At 47.0% G+C, this 20,247-nt stretch overlaps 1 protein-coding gene across 1 annotated transcript in view; it reads right to left on the bottom strand.

Moving 5' to 3' along the window:
* CENPT (centromere protein T) overlaps window positions 1-20,247 on the bottom strand; it is a 568,880-nt gene that overhangs the window by 14,227 nt on the left and 534,406 nt on the right. The window contains 1 exon segment of the mRNA XM_030203664.1: window positions 11,278-11,382. Within this exon segment, the coding sequence (XP_030059524.1) occupies window positions 11,278-11,382 (105 nt within the window).

Here is a 20,247-nt window from a genome sequence, read left to right as displayed (position 1 = left end):
CTTGACACCCTGGCGCTCCCAGTACCATGCGTCGAAGGAAAACGATGATGCTTCTTAGCCTTTGCTCGACGCCCATCATTGACTCCTCGGTACTGATGAGGAAGACGTGGTATCTTCACGTCTCCTCGGGGTCGGGTCCGACAGTCAGAGACCCACTCGATGCCTCACTGCTCCCAGTGCGAGTTCGTCTCTCAGCAGCCATTACTTCTCTCCTCGACGTCGATGCTCCTGTCGATGTCGACGCCGCCGACCTCGGTACCGATGTTGATGGTCCAGATTGAGCCCCAAAAAGCTTTTTCCGTTGGGCTTCTCAAGACGCTTGGGTCCGTTTCTTCATACAAAGACACAGACTACAAGCGGCTGGGCTATGGTCGGGTCGAAGGCACTGGATACACCAGGTGTGGGTATCTGTACCTGAGATGGTCCTGTTGCACTGAGTACAACGTTTGAAACCGCTGGGTGTCTTCGATGACAAGGAAGAAAAAAATCAAACGACGCGATTGTGCAAAAAAAGAAAAGGCCCCAAAAAGGGGAAAAACCCGACCGCGCGGCCAAAAGGCTGGCTGCCTCGAAAAAGAAAAGAAACTTTAACAGGGGGAAAAAAAAGTAAAAGAAGTACGGGAAACTACTATAACTATTTTTTTTTTTTTTAAAGAAAAACAAAAGATAAAGAGAAGCGATTCTCACAGAGAAGTTCTTCCTGGGCCTGAGAGAGGAGTGATGCGTAAAACGAACCGCACCTCACCGCAGAGAAAAAAGAACTAAAGGGGCATGCTTGCGTGACAAGCGGGAAGTTGCGCGCGGTTCGCGCGCCAGAAGACTCTGGCAAAACTTTTATATATTTTTTGCTTGAAAAAATTGCCGTTTCCTGGGCCGACACAGATGTCGACCCACATCTGAGAACAAGCAGCCTTGCTTGTCCTCGGAGAAGTAAGGCTCCACGCAAAAAAACAGACCACATCTGGATCAGATGACAGAGAAGATCCAGCCATACACCCCCGAAAACGAAGAGAATTGTAGGCTAGGTCTTTTTGCAAGCCCTCCTGCAAAAAGGCCAACGTCTGCGACACAGAGGCCCACAATGCCGACCAAGCATGAGCAGCACACCAAGCCTCAAACGTTCGCCACACCCGGGCGTACACAGTCTTAGTGGGCCATTTCCGGGCCCAAAGCAAAGTGGCAATGACCTCGTCAGAATAGCCCTTGTTCCTCAATCTTGACCTTTCAAGAGCCAAGCCGTAAGACCAAAGCAGCAGGATTCTTCCATAGCCACCGGACCTTGATGCAGCAGATCTGGCAACAGTGTAAGTCGAAATGGAGTCTCCACCAGCAACTGCATCAAGTCCGCATAGCACGACCGACATGGCCAATCCAGATCCACTAGAATTACCAATCCCGAGTGAAGACGAATACGGTGAAGAATCCACCCGATCAAGGGCTACAGTGGAAACACATACAGGAACATTGATGACAGCCACCGTTGAGACAGGGTCCAACCCTGCGGACCCGGACTCTCTCTTCTTCTGCTGAAGAACCGTTGCACTTTGGCATATGTTCTGGACATCATGAGATTGATTCCTGGAGTCCCCCACTTGCAGCAGATCTGGTGAAATGCATCCAGCGCCAGCTTCCACTCTGCTGAATTGAGCTGATGACTGAGAAAATCGGCCTGCACTTTGCTTTGACTGGCAATGTGGGCTGCCGAAAACAGAAGTGGCGCTTTGCCCATTCCAGAATGAAGGCAGTGGAGGCGGTCAACGCTCTGCGTGGCTCCGTGGCAGTTGATGTAGGTCACCACCTTCGTATTGTCCGAGAGAATCCGTACCACTCGACCCTCCAGGGTCTTCTGGAATGCCAGAAAGGCTTTGAGGATGGCCCTCAATTCTAACCGATTGATGGACCACCCCACTTCCATCTCTGTCCACTGGTCCTGAGCATTGTGGTGGAGGCAATGAGCACCCTACCACAAAGGCTGGCATCCGTGACCACCAGAAGCCATTAAGGGGTCACCAAAGCATCCCTGCCACAGGTTGGCCTCAGAGAGCCACCAACTCATGTTGTGCCATGCCGCTGGAATCCAAGGAAGCTGCCACTGATACTTCAGAGACATTGGAGACCACCGATCCAGCAAGGCATGCTGTAGAGGCTGCATGTGCAACTTCAACCACGGCACCACCTCCAGGGTGGCTGCCATCGACCTGAGCACTTGCACATAATCCCAAGCACAGGGCTGATGCTTGACTCTGCAGCTTGAGGCACCTGCTCTCTGGCAGAAAGACGCACCCTTCTGCCGTATTGAACCAAACTCCCAAATATCTGAGAGAATGAGAGGGATTCAGATGGCTCTTTGGAAAACTGATGACCCATCCAAGCAACTGCAGGACTTCGATGACATGGGCTGTGGCTAGCCGACTCTCCTGCTCCTGCTCCAAATCAGCCAATCGTCTAGATAAGGATGAACTCTGACCCCTTCTCTCCTTAGAAACGCAGCCACCACTACCATCACCTTGGAGAAGGTGCGCGGCGTCGTGGCCAGACCAAACAGCAAAGCTCGGAACTGAAAATGTCGGTCAAGAATCGCAAAGCACAGAAATCGTTGATCAGGCGGCCAAATTGGGATATGCAAGTATGCCTCTTGAGGGCCAGCGACATGAGGAGTCCGGCTGCACTGCCGCTACAACGGATTCTAACATTTCCATGCGGAAATGTCTTACTTGCAGAGACTCATTTACCCTGCACAAGTCGAGCAAGGTCTGAAAGACCCTCCTTTCCAAGGGACCACAAAATAGATCAAGTACCAACCTGAACAAAGCTCAGACTGCAGAATGGGCATCACAGCCCCCAATACCAGCAGAGGCCGCAATATGGTGTCAAACGCCACCTGCTTGACGGCTGTTGCACACTGTGATTCCAAAAAGGCATCTCCTACAAGCGCAGCAAATTCTAACCTGCACTCTAGAGCCAATTGGTCTGATGTGCCCTTGGTCCACTCTTCGTAGAAAAGGGTCAACAGCCCCCCTATGAAGGGAACGGAAGAGTGGGCCGGCACCCTTTCATTGCACAGAGCACCCCTGAGCCCCCTGCCTCTGGCCAGAGCCCAATAATCTCTTGTCAGAGCAAAAGGAGGAATGCTACTGAAATCTGGGATGCTGAAAGGAGCCTGAGGCCCATTCAGGACGATAGCAGTGGGCTTCGTGAAACCAAAGCTTTGAAGAGGAGTTTCTGGCCAAACACTTGTGCTTGTCTTCAGAAAGGCGTTGGAATTTAGAATCTCCAAACAAGAGCTTTCCCTGAAAGGGCAATTTATTAAGGCGTTGCTTAGAGGCCACATCCGCCAACTAATGGTGAAGCCATAGTAAGCACATAGACGCCACAGCCAAGGACATCTGCTTGGCAGATGCTCTCACCAAATCATAGAATGCATCAGTCAAATAAGCTAGACCCAACTCCATATGCGGAGCAAAGTCCAACACTGAGGACAAAGCCTCCAGATTTTGTTCGACCACCTGTGTAGCCAGGAGAGACAAACCCTGGCTGCATATGAACAGCATATGGCTGCCTGTAGCACCAGGGCCGAAACTTCAAAAGGAGCGCTTCAAGGAAGCCTCCAGACAGTGATCCTGCATATCTTTCAAGGCCACCCCCCCCCCCCTAAAGGGAGGGTGGACTTTTTTGTAACAGCCGTCACCAGAGCGTCCACCTTCGGTAGAGCAAAATGACCAAGGTGAGTTTCTCCCATCGGGTAGAGGCAAGCCATCACTCTAGCCACCTTAAGGCTCCCATCTGGATCTGTCCACTGAGCCGTAATAAGCTCCTGTATGGCCTTGTGAACTGGAAAAGCTTGGGCAGGCTTTCTAGTACTGGCCATTTTAAGGTTAACAGTTGCAGCCACCAGACCATCAATATTCACCGCTTCTAAGGCATCCTAAATGAGGGATGGTAGCTCATCCCGATGAAAAATGTGGACAGCCTTAGGGTCGTCCTGCTCCTCCTAAAGAAGCTCACCCTCCTCCAGATCCTCAACTCTAGAAGGCCTAGAGGACTCCCCCCGAGCCCAAAAAGAGAAAGTGGGGAGGGGAATGATGCCCCATGGAGCCGACTTCGGAAACCGAGGATACCCGCCTACGCTTAAGGGCAGGATTGTCCAAGGAGACTGATGGCAAGGCCTCTCAATCAGCCACAGACATCTCCTGGGCCAGGGAAGCAAGAGGAGGCAGAGACAGACTGTTGTGTACCCAGAAGGGCCCGCTTCATTAAACAGGCCCGATGCATAAGAATAAACTGAGGAGAAAAAAAGTCTTCCTGCACGTCTGCCACATAACTCCCATCAGGAGCCACCCCCGAGGCTCCCTCGCTGGCAAAACACCGTCAGCGAGCAGCTTGACAGACTGAGAGATCCGCATCCTCTGGTGCTTCCAAAATGGAATGGGAGCCAAGTCCCTTAGCACGGGAAAACTCTTATGGCAGGTGCTGCTGAACCAAAAGCCCCCCGAGCCACCCGAGCAGCCTGCGCTGCAAACTCCTGCTGCAGACTGCCTCTTGCTGTAGTGAGTGCACCTCTTAACTGCTTCTGCCGCCATAAACAAAGTCAGCACTAGTGCCCGGGACAGCCGCGGAGCATGCCCCGACGTTTGATTAGAAGCTCAGCAGCGGTCACTCCCAGGAGGAGCCCAAATGGCAGTCCACCGTCCCAGCACCTGGTCTGTCAGGTCTTGCCTCCGACGCTAGCAAAAAGAGCCACAGCGGTGTTGCGCCCCCCCCCCCCCCCCCCCCCGAGGAAGGAAAATGCAGCCAAACAGCACAGAACACCGTGAGACCACTGGGAGAAGGGGAGAGATGAGATAAAGCAGGAACCTAGTACCCAAGTATGCCTCTAAAGTGGGCACCGTCAGCCACACACCCCCTGCTCAACTAGCAAAGCACAGGAGCCTCCCTAAGAATTGAATCCAGGAGCTGGAAGGATCCACCACCTGCTGGAGACAGAGATATACTGATGGGTGAAGGAGCTGGACATCCAGGGTCACTGTCTTCTTTCAGTGTTCTTTATCTCTACCAACTGGTAGGCAGATATAACCCACCTGTTCCTGGATTCATCTGCTGCTGAGGCTAAGGAAGTTAAAATTACCCAAGATATTCCTAAAGATAAAAAGCCTAATAACCAGACACTGTAGTAAAGGAGAAAAGCACAACAGCAACACAGTAATGTGAGGGGAAAAAAAGTCTTCTAGTACCAAGAAATGGAATCAGAGACCAAGAAACATGGTTGAAAGGTACATAAATGATACCAACTGTGGCCTGATTAAAAAGAATTTCCAAGCACATCTTGATATTTTGCTTGTGCATATTACACCCCAAATTCAAGAAGACAGCTCTCTTTGAAACTGTGCAAGTGCTGAGGTGTGCATTAGCACTGAATCTGAGAGACTGAGAATCTTCCGACAAATTCTGGCATAAAAGTGAACTTTATTTCCATCATGGTACACAAAAAAATTAACCAATTTGGAGATATTTATCTCATAGCCATATCTAATCATGCCCTTTGCAAAATTAGGCCATTTTTTTTTTTTACTAAACTGCACTAGTGATTCCCACGTGGCAAATGCGATGCTAGCGTGGTTTAGTAAAAGAGGCCCTTAATTCTTCAAACATTTTCACCAAGCAAACACAATTACTCAGACACAAAATTATTTTATTTAATAATAAAACACACACATTCAAGTCCCTAGCTATTTTCCTAAAACCCCCTATACAGAATTAATCTCTCCAGAACAGTAGTTCTCAACTCTGTCATCTGGGTACATCCAGCCAGTCAGGTTTTCAGGGATCTCCACAATGAATATGAATGCAAATCTATTTCATGCATTTTCATTATAGGTATCCTGAAAACCCACCTGGCTGGATATGCTCTGAGAATAGGGTTGAGAAACCCTGCTTTAGAGTCTCTAGCTTTCTCTCTTATAAGCTTTGAGACATTTCCCCAGCAAACCAATATTCACAGTCTTGTTCACCCACTGGTTGAGGCAGCTTCTGCTATCAGCTGTAGTACTGAAAACCTGGATAACTGTAAACAGATACCTTATCTGTTTAAAATTTTATTATTTACTATTGTATCTTCTTGATGGTATTCTCTAGGCGGTATGTTTATTAAAAATTTGATATTGTGTTCAATTCTGGTTGCCGCATCTCAAAAAAAATATAGTGGAATTAGAAAAGGTGCAGAGAAGGGCAATGAAAATGATAAAGGGGATGGGACGACTTCCCTATGAGGAAAGGCTAAAGCGGCTAGGGCTCTTCAGCTTGGAGAAAAGGCAGCTGAGAGGAGATATGATAGAGGTCTATAAAATAATGAGTGGAGTTGAACGGGTAGATGTGAAGCATCTATTCACGCTTTCCAAAAATACTAGGACTAGGGGGCATGCGATGAAGCTATAATGTAGTAAATTTAAAATGAATCGGAGAAAGTTTTTCTTCACTGAACATGTAATTAAACTCTGGAATTCATTGCCAGAGAATGTGGTAAAGGTGGTTAGCTTAGCAGAGTTTAAAAAAGGTTTAGACGGCTTCCTAAAGGAAAAGTCCATAGACCGTTATTAAATGGACTTGGGGGAAATCCACTATTTCTGGGATAAGCAGTATAAAATGTTTTGTACATTTTTGGGATCTTGCCAGCTATTTGTGTCCTGGATTGGCCACTGTTGGAAACAGGATGCTGGGCTTGATGGACCTTTGGTTTTTCCCGGTATGGCAATACTTATGATATACCACTTTCAGATAAAATCAGTGGTGTGCTGGAGCCTGCTCTCACTGGTTCCCAAGAGCCGGTTGTTATCTTTTCCAAAATTTTGCGAGTCGGTTGTTAAAACGGGGACCCAGCTCTGCCTGCAGTGATTGCAGCAGGCTCTCTCCAGCCAGCCCCAGCTCCTTCCCTCTGCTGCAACTTCTGTTGTACGTCGGAAAGACCCAGTAGAAGGAAAGAGTTAGAGTGGATGGAGGGAGCCTGATGTGTTACCTCCATCTGCAGCTTTACTCTCGGAGAAACCACAGGAGGGATGGTAGGGAGGAAAGAGAAAGTGAGAGGTAAGAAGAGAGAGAGAATCAGACAAGGATAGAGAGGAAGTCAGCACTGAGTTCCCTGATTCGTTCCCCCCCCCCCCACCATGATGGGTTTTGTGTGTGCAGCGGTCCTCTTAAGTGCATGGGAGTGTCTCCCCTTTGCTTGCTTGGTTTTACAGCCCTGAATCCAGCCCAGGATGGGAGGGCAAGTAGCTGATGCAAAAGGAGGCAGACTGTGTGAGCGGAGCAGCAGGGAGTCTTACCAGACTGCAGAAAGGGCAAAGGTGTTAACTGTTTACAGATCCAGCTGGGCTGCTGGTTCAGGGCTTTGCACTCACTCCCTGCCTGCCTTGGCAGAGGCTGAATAGACCCTCCAGTGCCTCAGATACTGTTGCTTGGTGGAGGCCATGCAGATTAGGGAACATTTCTAATGGCTATCCTAGGGGGGGGGGGGGAGGGTGGTCAGTGGCACTCTGATGATGCAAGCCCATCTCCAGAAATTATGGCCCTAGAAATCTGTCTGGCTCCCTCCAATATGGGAAAATAGCAAGATAGGTGGGGCTTCCTCTTTCTTGGTGAAAGAGAGATGTGCAGGGAAAGTTTGTCCCAAATAGGATTGGGGCTCTGTGGAAAATTTCCCTTCCGATTTGCCCCCCACAAGTACCATGTTTCTCCGAAAATAAGACAGTGTCTTATATTAATTTTGCTCCCAAAGATGTGCTAGGTCATATTTTCAGGGGATGTCTTATTTTTCCATGAAGAATTCACATTTATTGTTGAACAAAAAAAAAAGAGCATTTATTATATACTATACAGTAGTTGCCATCACAAACCAGCATAACCAGACAAACTGTGAATCCTATCAAGAATTTCTTGTTACTACCATTATTTCCATGTACAACAATCTATGGTACATTTACCGATCCCGATATTTATGAACACAAAGCAAGATTTATTCAATGACAGTCATGTCATCATCTTCTGGAACATCATCATAACAATCCAAACCCTGAATTTCCTGGTGAATTTCTTGTGACTCCATTTCTTTCAGAATCATTGGCCCAAATCTCTCATGTCTAGCAATAGCACTGTCCTTAAATGACTACTTCTTGTCAAGGTAGCCTGCTCGTAGTGCATTTGCAATGCAACTGTCAGTGATTTTCTCCCATGAATTCTTCACCCAAGTCACAACCTCTTGCAGTTTAGGCTTCACAAAGTTCCCACGCTGATTTCTCTCCATTCTATTTTCAATGTAGTCATTAATTTCCATGCGCAAATTGTCCTTGAATGGCTTGTTTATTGCAATATCAAGAGTCTGGAGATAGGCCGTCATTCCTGTGGAAATCATTATTTGATCTATTTTTCTTTCGTGAAGAAATTTCTTCATGTCTTTAGTGCGGTGTGTGCTGGCTGAATCCCAGACTAGCAGACCTCTTTGGCTCCCTCACATAACAAGCGGCAGCATTAAATTGACCCACTTCCTTATAACTGCTTGTGTGGCCCAGGCCTTTTCAGTTTCAAGAATAAATATGCCTGAAACACGTTCAATCTTATCCTTCTTGCCCTTAGAAATTATTAAAGGTGGGACTTTACTGCCATCCAGACGAATTGCCAAAATACAGGTAACAAGTGCACTTTCGTAAGCAGTGGAGGGAATGTACACTGAGGAGGCACCCCGCTGTTCAATTGTTGTTTGAGATGCTTGGCCCATAAACACTGCAGTTTCATCCATAGCAATCATGTTGGAAAGATTGTATTTAGAGAAGTCAGTGTCATCAATAAAGGACTTGAATGCAAATGCATGTTTAATAATTTCAGCATCTTCCAGCCTAAACAGTGTTGTGGATCTTCTTAAAGACAGTTCACTTCGCTGAAGGAAACTATCCAGCCAGTGTTGTGATGCTTTGAATTCTTCGGGGGCTATTTCGAACTGTGGGGCCATTGCAAGGGCAAATTCTTGAATCTGAGCCCTATTCACAACCAAAGCCTTTGCTCTCCTGTCAACAACCCATTCACAGATCAGGTCTTCCAGCTCGGAAAATAATGGTTGCCGACCTGGTCCACACTTGCGCTTTTTGGCATTTCCGTTGACCACTTGTTGACTGAGGTTACCATAATCTGCTCGCCATTTTCGGACCAATCGGATACTCATCTTCTCTTTGCAGAAAGCAGTAAGGTTTTTACCCCGAGAGTCTTCCACGATTCCTTTCTTGTACTCGACGGAATAGCTCTTTCTTTTTGCGCTCATGTCTAGGTAGGGGTAAAAATATACCAGCACTGTATATTTCTTGTACTTTAGACCCTTCAGCAGAAAAGCAGACACCCCCTAAAGAATCAAAGTGACATACTGGTTGCCTGACTCACACACAGGGCCACAAAAAACAAGGGCTATAAAGTAAATGGCTCCCACACACTGTCTGGAGACTGTAATGATCTCCCACAGCAGTTCCTGGACCACTTGTACAGCAGGGACGGTATTGCAGCTTCTGGCCACCAGGAAGAGCTCATCACAGCAGACTCGCACAGCAGGGACAGAGTACGGTATGGCGGCAGGCATCTGGTGGTAGGGGATGGCGGCAGGCGATGGGCCTCTTGATGCCTTGCCTGCACATTTACAAGTGACGGCCACAGAAGAGAACATCGGGGTTGGCAGCAGGTGACGGTCTTCATGTCCTGCATGCAGCTGCTCTGCAACGGACGGTGAAGGTAGGGGACAACGACGGTGGGCTAAAAAAAATCACAGCTGCATGCTCTGGTGTTCTGTTCGGCGGGCATGCTTCCAAACACAAACTTTGATAGGTCTTTCTTTCGGGGGAGGCCTTATATTTAGCAATTCAGCAAAACCTCTACTATGTCTTATTTTCAGGGGATGTCTTATTTTCAGGGAAACACGGCCTGTTGTTTCCTGCTCTCACTGTCTTCTATTTCTTTTGATGTCTATTTTACATATTATGATCTGTGAGGCCAGGATTGCACTGCTGTAGAAAGAAAATGCCTATGTTGATGTTTTAGGTGTTTGAAGGGCTAGTGGTTAAAGATAGCTGGCAAATGTTTTATTGATCACATGTAATATATGCATATTTAGCAGTCTTTAAAAGAAGAGGTGCCCGTGTTCATAAAGTGTGCCAGGGTTTGTGCATTTATGTTGAAGTGTCAGATTTTGTTGGATTCTGTGAGGAAAAGATGAGAGAGATTAATGTGTACCTGTGTAGGCGTGTTATGGTTTCTCTCATCCCAAAAAGGAACATCTCAGTTGGTGTATCAGGAGCTGTTCCATTTTGGGGTGACAGAATTTGGGTGTCTGTATTGGGCAGGGATGCAAGGGGATGAGTGGTTGAGGATGGAGCATGGTATCAGGATTTGTGTGGCTGAATCTGTATATCAAGATTTTTGTTATTTGTGTTGGGGTGTAAACCAGTGGTGTGCTGGAGCCGGTTGTTACATTTTTTAAGATCTTGCGAGCCGGTTATTCTGCACGGTGAGCTGGCTCCGGTAAATGAGGTAAGCATGGCAGGAGGGCGCCACAAGTCATGCTTACCCCGCTTACCTCACCTCCCACAGCCCCCTGGGGGGTTTAAATCTTTTTTATTACATCCGTCGAAGCGGCTGCGCCATTGAAAGCCCTGCCCATCTCTAGCCTTCCCTTCGTGAGTTCGATTGGAACCTGGGATCATTAAAATTTTTTTTTTCCTGGAGAGAGTAATGCATTGCCCCCTCCCCGAGGCTCTCTTCCCAGCTATAGCCATCTCTGCAATTTGGGGAGGGGGGCGCAGAGGTGGACGAGGGGCGCAGAGGGGGTGGGGGTGGGGGCACAGAGGTGGACCGGGAAGAGAGCCCTGTTGTTAAACATTTACCAGCACACCACTGGATAAAATTCAAAGCAGTTCATAATTCAAAAAATGGCACACAAAAGAAAGAAAGGAAGTACAAAATCGACAGAATAGTTAAGATAAAAACACAGTCTAGAAACAGAAAGAGACAGTGACAAATAAAATAAACCTTAATCCTTTTGTGATAAATCCATCACCAAATTTTTATCAGATTATAAAATGATAGCTGCTTATGGCAAGTAATTACAATGATAGAGAGACCCATTAAGGGAAGAAATGTTTTATGAGTCCCCATTATGTCATTGCTCACTATCAGGCCAAGTATGGGATTAAGAGAAGGAAAGGGGGAACTGTTTTTAAACCTTGTAGTTAAGATAAACTGCTCTCAATTTACCGTCTCATTAGAAGTTCAATGTCAGTTGCATCCACCGTTTTTCTCTTGGCATGCCCAGCAAAAGCTTCCAAATCATTACTCAGCTGCTTGAAATAAACATCCAGGCTATGGGGCAAGATAAAAAGTACAGTTAAACAGAGCCTTCAACATCAAGCTGGCAGAGAATACCTCCCCAATAACACACATATTTTAGTGTACTGCTGCCAAAAAACACTTCAGAACAGTTTCCAAAATTACTGTCCAAGTTAAAATTGGCCCTCACTATATATGTGAAAAGAATGAAAGACTGTCAAACACAATGGGATACAAAATCATAACTCCTAGGTTTACACAGATGTTATGGCAGACACCTTAGACAAATATAATAGAAAAAGAGTTTATTTATTTATTGCATTTGTATCCCACATTTTCCCACCTATTTGCGGGTTCAGTGTGGCTTACAATACATTGTGAATGGTGGAAATACAGTTTGTTACAACTCGGTTATGGATTACATTGTGAGGGGTTATGCGAAAACAAAGTTAAAGTGTCGTTAAGGGAATAGAACAATGGAGAAGAACAATGGAAAGAAACAACGGGAACTAATAGGGCAACTAAACAGTAGTAGGAGAACAATTCGGTATAACATTTTTCTATGAGTAGAAGTATAAATGTGGTAAAAATTACGGGGGATGGGAATTCAGAAGAGAATGTATTGTTGCATTACTAACAGTGTGTGCGGACTTAATGTGTTTTGATTCTATGAACCCCCCTAAGTGGAGGAGTGGCCTAGTGGTTAGGGTGGTGGACTTTGGTCCTGGGAAACTGAGGAACTGAGTTCAATTCCCGGCACAGGCAGCTCCTTGTGACTCTGGGCAAGTCACTTAACCCTCCATTGCCTGCCGCATTGAGCGGGAAAGTGCAGGGTACAAATGTAATAAAAAATAAAAACATATTCAAAGACAAAAATTAAAAATAGAGAGGTAAAAGACCTCAGTAAAGAATCATCAGTAAAGCTTTTATATATGACTTAACACAGGTAAAAAAAAAACCCCACCCAACTTGTAAAAAGTTAGAAAAAAAAATCCAACATAAAATAAAAGAGTTGCAATCTGCTAGCATGGACACCTGAATGTGGAGTACCACAAGGATCACCCCTCTCACCAACCATTTTCAACCTAATGATGATCCCTTTGGCAAAACTCCTATCAAACCATAACCTCAACCCATATATATACGCCGATGATGTAACAATATACATCCCTTTCAAACAGGACATCAAAGAAATCTATAACGAAATCAATCAAAGTCTACACATCATGAACACATGGGCAAATGCATTTCGTCTGAAATTAAATGCAGAAAAAACTCAATGCCTGATACTCACCTCCCAATACAACACGAACGAATTTACCGCTATAAACACACCAAAATTAAACCTTCCAATCTCAGAAACGCTAAAAATCCTTGGAGTCACTATCGACCGCCACTTAACACTCGAAACTCATGCAAGCAATACAACCAAAAAGATGTTCTACTGCATGTGGAAACTGAAAAGAATAAGACCATTCTTCCCAAGATCCGTCTTTCGCTGCCTAGTGCAATCCCTCGTATTAAGCCATCTGGATTACTGAAACTCACTATACGCAGGTTGCAAAGAGCAAATACTGAGGAAACTTCAAACAGCCCAGAATACAGCAGCCAGACTCATCTTCGGAAAACCAAAATATGAAAGTGCAAAACCCTTAAGAGAGAAGCTACACTGGCTTCCACTCAAGGAGCGCATTACTTTTAAAGTATGCACATTAATCCACAAAATCATTCACGGCGAAGCTCCAGCCTACATGTCTGAGTTAATAGACCTACCACCCAGAAACGCCAAAAGATCATCCCGAACCTTCCTCAACCTCCACTTCCCTAATTGCAAGGGCGTAAAATACAAGACGCTACACGCGTCAACCTTTTCTCACGTGGGCACGCAGTTCTGGAACACACTGCCGCGCAACCTGAGAACGATCCATGAGCAAACCTCCTTCCGCAAACTATTGAAGACCCATCTATTTGAAAAAATCTACGGAAAGAAGCAAAACACATAAAGTCCACACTCACTGTTCACTAATGCATCAATACATCCACTTCTGAACTCTCATCCCCCGTAGTCTCACCTCACTCATACCTTTACTCACAGAAATATGTGTACCATACATAATGCCCTTTTAACCTCCCGCTGTCTCCTTCCAGTGTTTCAAGGTTTGGTTCCAGTGTTTATATTCCTTAACAACACTTTGATTGTCTTGTATAACTCTTCACAATGTAATCCATAACCAAGTTGCAACAAATTGTATTTCCATCATTCATATCGTATTGTAAGCCACACTGAGCCCGCAAAAAGGTGGGAAAATGTGGGATACAAATGCAATAAATAATAAAATAATAGCCAATTAGAAATTGTGTGTTTATCGATGGCTACCCCTATCCTGTTTGGGTCAAAAGAAAAGCTATGTGGACTGTCTTTTGGCTTCAGCCCGCTCCAGATGGAAGAATAAGGCTCACTTGCAATCCAAAGTATGCAGTACATTCTTGCCAGGATGGGCATGTGGTTTGGGAAAAATGTTGGTAGAACGATCAACTGATTAAGATGGAACTCTGACACTACCTCAGGAAGGAACTTAGAGTCCGTGTGGTGAAATTTAGTGTAAGGTGGATCAACTTCTAGGGCCTGAAGCCCACTAACTCTGCTAGCTGAAGTGACTGCCACCAAAAGCCCAACTTTCCAGATCAAATACTTCAGATCACAGGAATCCAGTGGCTCAAAAGGAGCTTTCATCAGCTAGGTGAGGACAACATTGAGATCCCATGACACAGTTGGAGATTTCACAGTCAAACACTAAGCACAATGGATGAGTCTTCCAACATGCGATCACACGTTATGAGACAAGATTCTCAAAAATGTGGTTTTACTGAAGAAACTGTGTCATGGGATCTCATCCATTGACCTTACTGTTTGAATGTGTCTATCGACTCTGTAAGGTTCCTTTTTGTTCCTCCACCCAGTTGGAGGTTTGACATGGGGTTTTATCAATAGCAAACGTCTCATGAAGTGAACAACTAGAGACTGTACAAAGGTGGTATTGAGGGGCATAATCGAACGTCGCCGGCCAAATAGATCGCCGGCGATCTATGTTGGCGGCGGCGCTACAGCTGGCTGGAACCATATTATCGAAAAAGATGGCCGGTCATCTTTTTTTTCGATAATACGGTTTAGCCTGGCCAAATGCCTTGGAGTTCGCCGGGTTTGAGATGGCTGGGTTTGTTTTTTCAGCGATAATGGAAAGTTATGTCGGCCATCTCAAACCCTGGCCAAATTCAAGGCATTTGGCCGTGGGAGGAGCAAGCATTTTTAGTGCACTGGCCCCCCCTGACATGCCAGGACACCAACCAGCCACCTTAGGGGTCACTGCGGTGGACTTCAGAAAAGCTCCCATGTGCATAGCTCCCTTACTTTGGCAGCTGAGCCCCCCAACCTCCCCCCCCCCCCAAACCCACTACCCACAAATGTACTGCACCCACTAAAATTGCTCCAGGGACCTGCATACAGCCTCTAGGACTTATTGCTGCTGTATAACTTTGGCACACCAGTTCACACCTGAAGACTAATCTCTCTGAAAAAGTCCTTTCTTGAAATAACCACATTTACTCACAGTTAACTGCAGATCAGAGGTTGTGCCCCACTGGCAAAGAGTCCCCTGGTACTAAGATAGCAGTAGGTCAGAGCTGGCACAATGGTGTACAATGCCCTCTTTCAGCACCATTCAAGGTAAGAACTACGTTCTCTAACGTGGGTAACACAGGAAAGGGAACTAAAACTGGCTTACAAAAATGGCCACTACCGCATGGACTACAACAGGAAACAAAACAGGGCACACTCTGACCCAGTTAGCAGGGGGGGAAAGCACCATGGGAGTAGAGCCCAGTACCCTACACCCACCACAATGCATTGCTAATGTGACTCTGCAGGGCACCTAACAGAAAAGGTGTCACACTCACCCGAGAGCCACATCCCAACCAGGGAAAGGCTGTCGGAGGATACAACACATTCTGCTGTCATGGAGGTGGGTACGGCATTTGAGGCTGGCATACAGGCTGGCAAAAGAGGTTTTTAGTTTTATTTTTTTAGTATGGAAGGGGGTTGGTGACCACTGGGGGAGTATGGGGAGGTCATCCCCCATTCCCTCCAGTGGTCATCTGGTCAGTTGGGGCACCTTTTTGAGGCTTGGTCGTGAAAATAAAAGGACCAAGTAAACCCGGTGAAATACTGCTTAATGACGCTTTTTTTTTTTCATTATCGGCGAAAGCCGGCCATCTGGTAGCCACGCCCATGTTCCACCTTCGCTAATCTACCGACACGCCCCCTTGAACTTTCGCCAGCGAAGCGACGGGAAAGCGGCGATGCAGTCAAAAATGCCGCTTTCGATTATACCGATTTCGCCGCTTTTAAGAAATCGCTGGCCATCTCCCGATTTGTGTTGGAAGATAACCGGTGATCACTTTCGATTATAAGCTGGATTACCTCCCACACGGGGATAAGCACTGATTACAGAAGTTTATTTTCATTCCAGATTCAGAAAGGTGCAGAAGGTATTCACAAGCAGTTTTTGCACAGAGCAGGGAAGGGAATCTAAGGCCTTGCCCTCACACCAGACAGCAAACCTCCTCCACTTAAATGAGTAACACAGTGGAGTCTTTCCTGGAAGGCAGCAAAATATGGGAGACTCCCTTTGGAAAATCTAAGGATTAAATTCTACACGCTCAAATCCAAGCTGTGAGGGCCAGGAATTGGAAGATGGGATGCAGGAAAGATCTCTCATTCTGCATGATGAGGGTTGGAAAAATCGAAGATACTTACCTGTAGGAGGTACTCTCTGAGGACAGAAGCTGATTATTCTCACAATTGGATTGGCGATACGCGCTGGCCCAGGAACCAGCATTCAGAACAGCAAAAAGGTTTGCTGGAGCCTTCTAGCGTGCTGCGCATCCACCTGCGCAGAGTGCCTTCCCACCCGCCATGCGGCTGCGCTCCTCAGTTCACCCATGAGTAAAAAAACAGAATACAGAAGACAACTCCAAGGGGAGGTGGGCAGTTTTGTGAGAATAATCAGCCTGCTGTGCTCAGAGAACACCTGCTACAGGTTAAGTATCTTCACTTTCTCCGAGGACAAGCAGGCTGTATTACTCTCACAGTTGGGGTATCCCTAGCATCCAGGCTCACCCAAAATAACAAACGTTGGTCAACTGGACCGCGCAACAGCGAGGACATAACACAGATTAACCTGAAACTATATACAACTATATGCAGCCTGGAACAGAACAAACAGGGCCTAGGGGGGTGGAGTTGGATTCTAAACCCCAGATTCTGCAGCACCGACTGCCCAAACTGACTGTCACATCGGGTATCCTACTCAAAGCAGTAGTGTGATGTGAATGTGTGGACTGAAGACCATGTTGCAGCTTTGCAAATCTCTTCAATGGAGGATGACTTTACGTAAGCCACCGACGCAGCCATGACTCTGACATTGTGAGTCATGGCATAGCCCTCCAGAGTAACCTCAGCTGGGGCATAAGCGAAGGAAATTCAATCTGCTAGCCAATTGGAGATTGTGCGTTTTCCAATGGTGACTCCCCTCCTGTTGGGATCAAAAGAAACAAACAACTGGGCAGGCTGTCTGAAGGTCTTCGTCCGCTCCATGTAAAAGGCAAATGCTCTCTTGCAGCCCAAGGTGTGCAAGCTGCTTTCACCAGGGTGGGCATGAACACGGGGAAAAAATGATGGCAAGACAACCAACTGGCTCAGATGGAACTCCGACACCACCTTCGGCAGGAACTGAGGATGCGTACGGAGGACTACTCTGCTGTGATGAAACTTAGTATAAGGTGCATCCACTACTACGGCCTAAAGCTCACCGACTCTACGAGCTGAAGTAACAGCCACAAGAAAATGACCTTCCAGGTCAAGTACTTCAGATGGCAGGAATTCAAAAGGAACTTTCATCAGCTGGGTGAGAACAACGTTGAGATCCCATGACACTGACGGAGGTTTAACTAGGGTCTTTGACAAAAGCACACCTCACATGAAGCAAACAACTAAAGGCTGTCCAGAGATGGGCTTACCTTAACTACAAGCTAATGATATGCACTAATTGCACTAAGGTGAACCCTTACGGAGTTGGTCTTGAGACCAGATTCTGATGTGTAGAAGGTATTCAAGCAGGGTCTGTGTAGGACAGGAAAGGGGATCTACAGCCTTGCTGTCACAGCAGACGGCAAACCTCCTCCACTTAAAAGTAACACCTCTTAGTAGAATCTTTCCTCTCATGAAGCGAACTAAAGGCTGTCCAGAGACAGGCTTAACGTCTACACGCTGATGATAAGCACTAATTGCACTAAGGTGAAGACACCCTCCGAAAGACCCAAGGAAGCAAATTCTAGGCTCTCAACATCCAGGCCGTTAGAGCCAGAGACTGAAGGGGATGTAGAAGCAACCCCTTGTTCTGAGTGATGAGGATCGGAAAACACTCCAATCTCCACGGTTCTACAGAGGACAACTCCAGAAGAAAAGGGAACCAAACCTGATGAGTTTCAGCAAGGTTTTCCTCACCAGAGGTATGGGAGGATACGCATACAGAAGGCCTGTTCTCCAATGTAGGAGAAAGGCATCTGACACTAGTGTCTTGGGCCTGAAGCCTGGAACAGAACTGAGGGACCTTGTGGTTGAGTGGCAAAGAGATCCACTGAGGGGGTGCCCCACACTTGGAAGATCTCGCGGGCTACGCCCATATTTAGCAACCACCCGCGAGGTTGCATTACCCTGCTCAGTCTGTCGGCCAGACTGTTGTTTATGCCTGCCAGATAAGTGGCCTGGAGAAACATGCCGTGACAGCGCGCAGAAAGCAACATGTGTATGGCTTCCTGACACGGAGGGCAAGATCCGGTGCCCCCTGCTTGTTGGTGTAATACATCGCAACCTGATTGTTTGAATTAAGCTAATTTGGTTGGACAGCCGGTCAATGAAAGCCTTTAGAACATTCCAGATCGCTCGAAGCTCCAGGAGATTGATCTGAAGATCTGTTTTCTGGGGGGAGGAGGGGACTAGGCTCCCTGAGTGTGAAGCCCATCGACATGAGCCCCCCAACCCCAGGAGAGATGCATCCGTGGTTAGCACTTTCTGAGGCTGAGGAATTTGGAATGGGTGTCCCATAGTCAAATTGGATTGAATTGTCCACCATTGAAGAGAATGCACAAAGTCAGTGGATAGACGGATGACATCTTCCAAACTCCCCATGGCCTGATACCACTGGGAAGCTAGGGTCCATTGAGCAGATCTCATGTGCAAACGTGCCATGGTAGTAACATGAACTGTGGAGGCCATGTGCCCCAAAAGTCTCGAACCCTGGACACTAGGGACAGAAAGTTGTCTGCTCGCGTCTTGGGAAGGCAGGCTCGAACCATTGTCATGTCAAGCAATGCTCCAATGAACTCCAATTTCTGAACCGGAATGAGATGGGACTTGGGGTAATTGATCACGAACTCTAATAGTTCCAGCACTTGAATAGTCTTCTGCATTGACTCCCAAGCACCGTCTTCCGAGGTGTTCTTCACCAGCCAATCATCGAGATAAGGGAACACATGCACTCCCAGTCTGTGTAGCGAAGATGCAACTACTGCTAGGTATTTTGTGAAAACCCTGGGAGCTGACGCTAAACCAAAGGGCAGTATGTGATACTCAAAGTGCTGCGTTCCCAGTTGAAACCGAAGATACTTCCTGTGAGCTGGAAGTATCGGGATACGAGTGTAAGCGTCCTTTAAGTCCAGAGAGCATAGCCAATCTTTTTCCTGAATAATGGGAAGAAGGATGCCCAGGGAAACAATCCTAAACTTCTCTCGTACCAGGAATTGGTTCAGGGACCTTAGGTCTAGAATGACACGCATCCCCCCTGTTTTCTTCTGCACAAGGAACTACCTGGAATAGAATCCCAGCCCTTCTTCCCCTGGTGGAACGGGTTTGACCACATGGGCCTTCAGAAGGGTGGAGAGTTCCTCTGCAAGTACCTGCCTGTGCTGAGAGCTGAACGAATGAGCTCCTGGTGGGAAATTTGGAGGTTTGGATTCCAGATTGAGGGTGTATCCTAACCGGACTATTTGAAGAACCCACTGGTCAGAGGTTATGAGAGGCCACCTTTGGTGAAAAAATATTAACCTCCCCCCGACCGGCAAGCCATCCAGCATGGACACTTTTATTGAGGCTATGCTTTCCTGGAGCCAGTCAAAAGCCTGTCTCTTGCTTTTGCTGGGGAGCAGTAAGGGCCTTGAGCGCACGCTGTTGGCTGGAAAGAGCACGCTGGGACTGAGCCTGAATAGGCTGGCGAGACACCAGAATGTACTTACGCCTGGAATAGGGAGCACTACGTGATCCACCAAAATACCTCCTAGTTGAGGAGGTGGTAGCAGAAGGTGCCCTGCGGGAGACAGAAGCCATAGCATCTGTGTGCTTTTTGATCTGGTCAACTAGACCTTTTACCTTCTCTCTGAAAAGATTATCCCCCCGGCAAGGAACATCTTCTATCCTCTGCTGGACTGAATGATCCAGGTCAGAAATACACAGCCATAGAGTCTGCGCATTGCTAGACCTTGAGCAGAGATCCTGGATGTTACATCTAAAGTGTCGTATGCGGCCCCTGGACAGAAATTTACAACACGCCTTCTGCTGCTTGACCAGCTGGCAAAAGGGTTCGGCCTGCTCCGGAGGGAGGGCATCGATCAAACTAGACAGCTGTCGCACCGAGTTAACAAGTGGATGCTCGTGAAGAGCTGGTATGATTGTATATGGGCAGCGAAAATAGCGGCCTTATACATTTTCCTCCCAAAAGAGTCCAAAGTCCTAGCTTCTCTGCCTGGGTGTCACCAACTGTAATGACAGGACGTGAGCCCTTGTGC

The sequence above is a fragment of the Microcaecilia unicolor genome, chromosome 5 (assembly GCF_901765095.1).
Source record: "Microcaecilia unicolor chromosome 5, aMicUni1.1, whole genome shotgun sequence".
In the NCBI taxonomy this organism is placed as follows: Eukaryota; Metazoa; Chordata; class Amphibia; order Gymnophiona; family Siphonopidae; genus Microcaecilia; species Microcaecilia unicolor.
This window is presented reverse-complemented; position numbering and strand designations above follow the sequence as displayed.